General features: G+C 40.1%; 1 protein-coding gene across 1 annotated transcript; it reads right to left on the bottom strand.

Annotated features, from left to right (window-relative positions):
- Nucleotides 1-1721: 1721 nt before the first annotated feature.
- vsig8b (V-set and immunoglobulin domain containing 8b) lies at nucleotides 1722-7607 on the bottom strand. Its single transcript, XM_080766714.1, has 8 exons — nucleotides 7510-7607; nucleotides 6857-6962; nucleotides 4947-5116; nucleotides 4513-4714; nucleotides 4059-4211; nucleotides 3785-3907; nucleotides 2858-2996; nucleotides 1722-2329 (listed from the first exon to the last, which is right to left on the bottom strand). The coding sequence occupies exons 2-8, from the start codon at nucleotides 6924-6926 to the stop codon at nucleotides 2080-2082; spliced, it is 1107 nt and encodes a 368-aa protein (XP_080622840.1). The 5' UTR covers nucleotides 6927-6962; nucleotides 7510-7607; the 3' UTR covers nucleotides 1722-2079.
- Nucleotides 7608-8209: the final 602 nt, after the last annotated feature.

Here is an 8209-nt window from a genome sequence, read left to right as displayed (position 1 = left end):
GTGCATCAATCACACAGATTATCTTGTTCTCATCCTCCCTTAAAATGATGAACTGGTCATTTACAAGATGAACTGAGCAAATCCAAATTATGCATGCACACACACACGTCACCCTGATAGCCTTGAGCGGAATATAACATACAGCAGTTATGGAAATCAATATTTTGATATTTCTTTAACTTAAAGCCAAGCATACAGTAGTTTGTATAAGGATCCAAGTCATACTGTAGCTACTCTACAACTGTAGCTGGCCTTTGTTTGTGTAGGAAATGCAACCTCAAACATCTTTTTTTCTGCAACAGAAAGCTTTTTTCTCTCAGAATAATTGTTCACATCGTCGAGTATTATCCAGATTAAAATAGCCTACTGTATAGCCTGACTGTGTGTGTGTGTGTGTGTGTGTGTGTGTGTGTGTGTGTGTGTGTGTGTGTGTGTGTGTGTGTGTGTGTGTGTGTGTGTGTGTGTGTGTGTGTGTGTGTGTGTGTGTGTGTGTGTGTGTGTGTGTGTGTGTGTGTGTGTGTGTGTGTGTGTGTGTGTGTGTGTGTATGCAAATTAGTGAGTCAAATTATAGCCTGGCCTTGAATGTGATTAGCAGGAGACAATTTGGTCAATGCATAGCGATGGATGTACAGTATATTCATTGATAGACTGTATGGAGATCCAGTGCAGATACCTAGTAGCGCAGCATTTTGTTTAATTTTCACTTTCACTGCTGTGACACCTGACTTTCCCTCCGGTGATCAATAAAGGTTTATCGTATATCATTTTGAATTATGTCAGCATCTCCACTGAACATGCTCTCTTGTGCTGCAGGCTATAAAAACCGATGACTGCATATGGTTGCGGTCACGTGTCTTGGCCTGCATTTTGAATTAATAGGCAACGGCAGAATATCAAGTTTATATTAATAGGAAACTGTAGAATATAGATTCAGCCACTTTAAGTCCCTTTTGGTTTCCTGCATTTTTTTAAATTTATTTTTCATAAAATGTTCTCCTGGCAACGATTAGAATGTTGATCTAATGGATTTTCTTTTATTTGGTTAAAGTTTGTTCTTGTCTGATTTAAGTAAAAGTAATCCGTTACAAATTTGACTTGAGTAAAAGTAAAAAAATAAAGTATACAGTACCAAAGTAAAAGTACTCAAATCTACAAACATGTTGCATTGTGACTCTTGCAGATCGGCAATTTTTTTAAGATTTGGAAACATTTAGTGCCTTTACTTTGATATGGCCATTTAAGTAAATAATATATTTAGAAGTTTAAAATATAAAAGGAATCTTGGTGGGAATGACGTGATTACAAGGTCAGAATAGAAAATAATCACATGGTGTAAATACATTCCTTCAATAAAAAGTTAAAATTAATTAACCACTTAAGGCAAGCCACTTCAATTGCAGTGGGGGTATCAGATTTACAAGCTAACTGATGAGATATGCTGTGAGCTTGTAGATCTGCTATTTTCAGTATTGTTTCTCATATATAATTTCTGGAACATTGTCAATATTTGGGGCGAAATGTCTAAATTTAAATACAGCAGTGCATTAATGTTTAAAAGAATCTCAGGTGTAAATGGCTTGACTATTGTTTTGTTACATCCACCAAGATTATCTAAAACAAATCATTCGAGGCGATAAAAGAAAGCCTTAATGCACAGCAAAAACATAATGTACCTTGAGCTAGATGGACTCACATTTTAAAATACAATGTAATTGTGTAAAAGGATTTTTATTATACAAAGATAAAAAGCGTTATATACACACATCTTTCAGCGTATGCCTTGTATAAAACAAATATGCATCAAAGATCCTGATAATTATCTATATACACATTTTACATACAGGATTTACAAAATAAGACTTGAACATTATTTTGACAAGAGCACAGTGGATCCCAGCAGCTAATAGCCTGCCATTTAGCATCCAGTGGGCTGTACCCTTTCTATGCAGTTAATCCATTGCACCATTCATCACATACAGTAGGCCTAAATGTCCCTTCCAAGATGTATTCGTGTACTTGAAGCAAAATGTCTCAATCCAACACAGTTTAATATTCGATACTTCCACATGATCCGTGTCCTCACACAGGGTATCCGTATTTACTGTCATATTCGTATTTCTGGGGAGGGGTTGCGTGGTCGCCATTGGTTAACTGTGGCGTGCCGTTGCCCTTGTCTGTGTGGGTGGTACTTCGGTCAGACTCGGTCCTGCCGGCCTGGCCTCTCCTCGCCGAGCTGTACGCCACCCCGGGGTGTGCGCGATACCCCAACACTGAACGGAAACTAGAGTTTCTGCTGGAGGGCCGACTCTCTGGCGCTGTGACGTCCTCCCTGAGGAAAGAGCACCACACAGGGACTCAAAACTGCACTTTTTAATTTTGTTTGTTATTTAAAGAACGTTAGGCCTATGGGGGGGGGGGGGGGGGGGGAGGAGAGGGGGGCATGATTTACAATTCTGTCACTATCAGTGTCTATTTTTATTGCAAATTCTTAAATTGTTTAGTCTTAGTCTAAACCTTAGACTTTTAGTATTTTTAAACAGCAAATTCTTGATATTTAGTCTTTTGAACACCATTAGTTTTAGTCCGATTTAGTCACCTGAAATTGTTTAGTCTCTAGATCTAGTCTTCTTAGTTGACTAAATAACAAAAACCTTAGACTTTTAGTCATATTAGTCAACAAAATTAACACTGAAACTCGGACGGCGCTGAGTCGACTGAAGGTGACTTCGCAATGCTTGGCATGGCGACTTGCTCGCTTTAGCTCGCTCGGCGAGGCCTCACGTGGCTCAAGTCACCTTCAGGCGGGGCGCCTCCGTCGGAGAAACTGAGTGCACCTTGTGTGTATAGTTTCACAAACCTGATTTCATTGGCAACCTCCTTTACGTAACGTTTCTTACGACAGCAGCAAACCAGGAGACAGATGAGTAGCAGCAGCAGGAACAGCAACAGCAGAGCTCCTATCACCGCACCCGCTATTACACCCGCTTTGTTGGTAGCTATAGAGCAGAGGAGAAATGACACTCAGACGCTGTCCTCATTTACTGTAGTGCTCTGCGTTGGCTTTTAAATGTCAACTGATATTTTTACTTTGTCACCTCGAATATCACAGCGGATGGATGACAATACAGTACTGAGGGATTTGTTCCTGCTCCGATTAGGTTCATTGTGAGATCAATGTTTTGATCACCGTCCTACTGTATGAATCTTCGGTTCAGATCTGATAATCCTTTGGTGATCGAAATGTTGATCTTACCATAGTGCAATACACTTACAGTAGTGGGAGCAAATATAAGAGTGTGCCGACTCCATTATTGTCTCCACCAAGCCGAAGGCATGGGGAGAGAGTATGTTTTGAACTCCTTCCGTCCGTGTGTGTGTCCGTCCGTTACCATTTTGCACACACATTCCCTAGATGCCAACGATGAACCTCTTTTGTAAAACTTTTTTTTGCTATTACTCCTCCAGATTTTGTCCAAAAATCCCGCAAATCGTTACACAGTATCTCTATAGTCATGTGCTCAAGACAGATGGCACCCTTTTCACATTGACCTATTATAGCGCCACCAGAAGGCCACAACCTGACCTGCCCTGGTGGAGACCTGTGCCCGAGGGTTATTTCTTATGTTTGTTCTGCACCTGATTACCAGAGTGGATATACAGTACATGCTCTACTTTTCTAACGCATAACTGAAGCCCATGGGTTTGACAGTCCCAATCCTAATGAGGATATCCCAAGGCGTTCAAAACGTTGTAGAATTTGGAGGGGAAATTATAAAAGACTTACGGTTGTATGCGTGCAGCGTGTATTTGCACTTCTGTTTGCCAACAGCATTTGTCACCTGGCACAGATAATGCCCCACATAGCTCTCTGAGTGATTCCTTATCAACAGCTCCCCGGTCTGTGAGTCTGAATGAAAGAGAGAACATTCAGTACTGTCACACCACGACTTGACATACTGGAATATATATATAATGTGTTATCGAATATCGATGTAGGCTACAATATGGTCTATGCCTGCTTTTTCTGTATCATCAATTAGCCTTGAGTCGTACAGTACCTTGAGTGGCAGTTGGTGGGATGGCACCTCCACTGTCTCTTGTCCACACATAGGTGAGAGGAGTGGATCCCTGAGCAGATTTACAGCGGAGGGACACGGTGCCTCCCTTCTCCTCACCACCTTCAACCGAGCACTTTGGTACTGATGGGGGAACTATAATGCAAGAGAAGAACAACAACAACCAAGATTAAGCAGGGTTTTAGTGTCAAAATTTAGCCTATCATAGGATGTTTATGTGTGAGACAGTAGGCAGTGTCTTAGGTGTGGTTGCTAAAAGAAAAGGAACACTACAGGGGAGTTCAAGCATGGTTATTAGGAGTGGAAGCAAAACTGCCGGGGCATTAGCATTCCTTCTGAATGACAAAGCTCTGATAAACATAGAACAATAGGGAGGGACAGAACAGGCAAAACAGAAACCAGTCTGGGAGGCGTGTCAAAGTGTATTCATCCTCACCCATCACTACGAGAGTGACTTTTCGCATGTCAACACCAGGCGCTTTCTTGACTTTGCATTGGTAAGTGCCTGTGTCCGAGACACCGACATCAGTGATGACGATGGAGGCATCTCCCAGTGTAGGGTCTCCCACAAACATGAGCCTTCTTGAGAGGCTGGCGTCACCATAGTGCAGCGTTTGGCCCCCAGTATACGATAAGATCTGAGATGGGAAGATTCAGTTCAGTGACAAACAAACACAAAATAGTTCGTTAGGAGCAGGTTTTTCCACTAGAATATGAATATACCCTCTAGCTGAAAAGGATCATTTACCTTAGTCTAGAATGTTTGAAATGCAAAGTATGAAATGTTAATCACACTCTCTAGTCAATTCCCCAAACCTCCCAGGCCAGTTTCTCTTGAGGGTATACTCTGATCTTCAATGGAATACTTACCAGTTGGTCTTTCTGGGTCATGTCAGGGCTAACATTGGACCATTCAATGTCAAGTTGTCCTTTATCTTCAGAAGTAGAGGTGTAGGTGCATCCCAGAGTAACCTTCTCTCCCTTTGCTCTCTGGATGGTCTGGGGGCCTGTGGACGTCACCTTCAGTGCCCTTGTTACATCTCAAGGATCAGAGGAACATTGTACATAAATGTCATGATTCTTTTACAGTGTGGCATGTCAAGATCCCTTCAACCAAATTCATTTGCTGGATCGGTATTCATAAATGTATCTAAGAGAGGGTGTGCGCACCGATGTGCAAACTATAATTATACTCTTAAGTCAAAATTAAGTTTTATACTGGAGGGTATAGAGCCCAAAGAGCAATAAATGCATTGTAAAATGAAGGCTCTTCATGAGTAAAATTATGACCAAAGTTTTTTCTTTTTGTTTCTAACCTGTGTGCACACTGACTGTCATGGCAACATATCTGCGGTATTCCTCATCCAAAAGGCTATAGCTTATATATATATACAAGATATACATAGCTTGGAGATTCAAAGAATCCTTGTAATAATAATCGTCACACATATTTACCAGCGCAAGAGGCCAAGGATGAAAAATAGTGTGTTTATGAATCTATATTTCAAGGAGAGAGGGGAAGACCTCAGCATGGTTCTTCGTTGTGCAGCTGTTGTGCTTTGTTTCTCGTTGATATTTTCGTTGAGCAACACAGTCGTACGAGAAAGCATAAATTGGACTTCAAGCCTTATGTCTGTTTATATTCTGCCTGCACACTGACGGGGACAGAACCGCATCTGCGGTGTGCTTCTGCCATGCATGTACTTAAACTGAAAAGCCTCAGAATCCAAATGAGTCCGTTTAATTCTCACAAAATATAAATATATGATTCTAGGACAACCGCCACAAACTTCTAGTGGCCTCTGAGGACTGGCCATGGAGCAGTTGCTCAACTGCCTGTGGGATCTCAAGGGCATCTCAGCAGTTAGGGAGGAGAGCATTACTCACATTTTGTCCCAATTTTCAGTCAGTCTGCTGCCAGTTTGACTATTTTAACCACTTTTTGTTAAGTACGGTTGGAATGTTTATGCAAATTCAACACAATGCTGCTTTTGAAAATAAATAAAAGAGCATTAGAAGAGATGGAAAATTGCGAAAGACAATTTAAGAAAAGATGATTATGGCAGATGACAGACAAATAGTTAAGGGTTTATTATTGTGAGTCACGCTTAAGCTGAGAGGCTGTGGTAAGTTGTCATTTAAAGACTGATGTACTGTACATTCACATAATGGGGGGAAATCATTGGCAAGATGCGTTTGTCATCATTTATTAATGGTTCACTGATAATGCTCTGAACAGTCTATTGTGTCCATTATATGCAGGTAGTGCACCTAACATTTCCACCCTTTTACAACAAGCAATGGAAATGAAAAAATGGTCCATTCAAGCAGTTAAGCTGTCAGATCATGCACATTGTCTATTAGACATCACATCTGTGATGTAGTTCATGGCACTGGGTTCAAGCAGGCGCAGAAGTCTTATTTATGCTTTGTGACGTACGACAGACCACTAGATAAAAATGATCACGCATCACCAATTTTTCAGTTGGAAATATGCTTCACTTTGTTGCAGAGGCAGTCACTTCAATATTTGATGACATGCTAATCTACTGTGTGCATCACAAATCTGACTTAAACAAAGAGTCTTGGCACCATGATAACATTTACAGGAAATACTTGTGTTTAATGTATTGATAAGTCATACTGGCCATCTAACTATTTAGGCCAGGAGGCATGTTAGTACCATATACAACATACAGTACTGTACAAAGACATGTACTGTAAATAGTAGAGTGCACATAACAAACATAGCAGTTGGTTCAAAAACCAACGACACTCACCTGTGTTCAGCTGAAGTGTTAGAAGAAACAGACCAGCCAGCAATCTGAAGTTTCTGAAACCATTTCCCATTGTAACCGAGGGTCCCGAAAGTGGCCAATTGTAGCCCTGGGAGTAAATGTGATAAGTTACAGAACAAATGTAGAAGAATGTAAGACTGGTACATTTAAAGTGGCATTTCATCTGAATTATATTTGATCCCTACATTGTATTTGATTCTTCTTGAGAGAATGAGTTAGAATGTATTGGTTATTTTTTATTTGAGGCTCAAATTGAAAGCTCAACTCCACCTGAAACCCATATATGAAATATGGCTTCATGGGGTGTATAATTGATAGACGACAATAAGTTATTTTTTCGGTAAACTACTCCTTTGTGTCCTTTAAACCTCCTGTACATAATGATTACAGCAGGCCAACTCAGGTTGCAGTCCAGCCCATTTAGCTACTCAAAGAAATGGAATCTATTCCATCTTAAAATTTAAGACATTTTCTCTGCCAACTAAACAGCACATTCGAGTTATAGATGAACGTGAGGTAAGACTTTACATAAATCCAATAGCTAGACAGACATGCTGTATATCAACAAGAACACTAAACTGAGTTCTGTTCAGCAGTAGTGAATTATATTAAAATGAATAATGACTCAAACATACCTTTCAGTGGAAAAATAATCCAACCAAGATGAAGGCACAGAGAAGTGTTTCTTGACAGCTTAGTTTCCCTTCCTATTTTGCTCTCAGCTGAAACCCAGCAGGTGCCATAAGTGTCAGCCTCAGCCACACCCTATCCTGTCCATAGTGCTAGCCTATTGGCCACTGCTGAAGCTGGGTGTATTTCAAACAAGTCCACATAACTATTTACCTTTCCAACTTTTTATTGTATTTCTACAGAAATGATACAGGGATTTTAGAATAATAATATATAGTTATTTTGCAGTTACGGAAACATCTGCCCTTAATGAGAAATAATGTGTTCTCTGAGCAAGAAAAAATAAAGTTTGTTTACAGTCTATATATAGTTTGCCCTCCCACAGTAAATACAGTAGGTGATTGTGAAATTAATGATTTACCTCCTAAGGTAGGGAACAGCACAACCACATGGTTCAATTTGTTTATCTACATACAATAGTCTTAGAATAATGACATGTATTTAGTAGAACACATTGGCATCAATGTTAGCAAAAAGAAACGTGTCAAATATAAGACATTTTGCAGAACAAGAACAAAAGCTGTGTTTTTCACTTTTAGTCTATAGTATCCCACCTTAACTCTACACAATGTTTGATGTGTTAGCGTGTTGTTCTGTGCCGTGGCCCCTGGATGTTAAAATCGGATTTCTCAAAACTGTCATAGT

The sequence above is a fragment of the Protomyctophum bolini genome (genome assembly GCF_963924005.1).
Source record: "Protomyctophum bolini genome assembly, chromosome: 6".
Classification (NCBI taxonomy): Eukaryota; Metazoa; Chordata; class Actinopteri; order Myctophiformes; family Myctophidae; genus Protomyctophum; species Protomyctophum bolini.
Note: the sequence above shows the minus strand (reverse complement) of the source record. Positions and strands in the feature narration are given on the sequence as shown.

What these genes read in the sequence shown, in the direction of transcription:
- vsig8b (XM_080766714.1), bottom strand. Translation starts at nt 6,926, where the DNA reads ATGGGAAATGGTTTCAGAAACTTCAGATTGCTGGCTGGTCTGTTTCTT. An exon ending in AGTCACTCTCGTAGTGATGG is followed by an intron (nt 4,212 to 4,512) that starts GTGAGGATGAAT and finishes CTTGCATTATAG; the next exon opens with TTCCCCCATCAGTACCAAAG. An exon ending in GAGGTTGCCAATGAAATCAG is followed by an intron (nt 2,330 to 2,857) that starts GTTTGTGAAACT and finishes CTCTTTCCTCAG; the next exon opens with GGAGGACGTCACAGCGCCAG.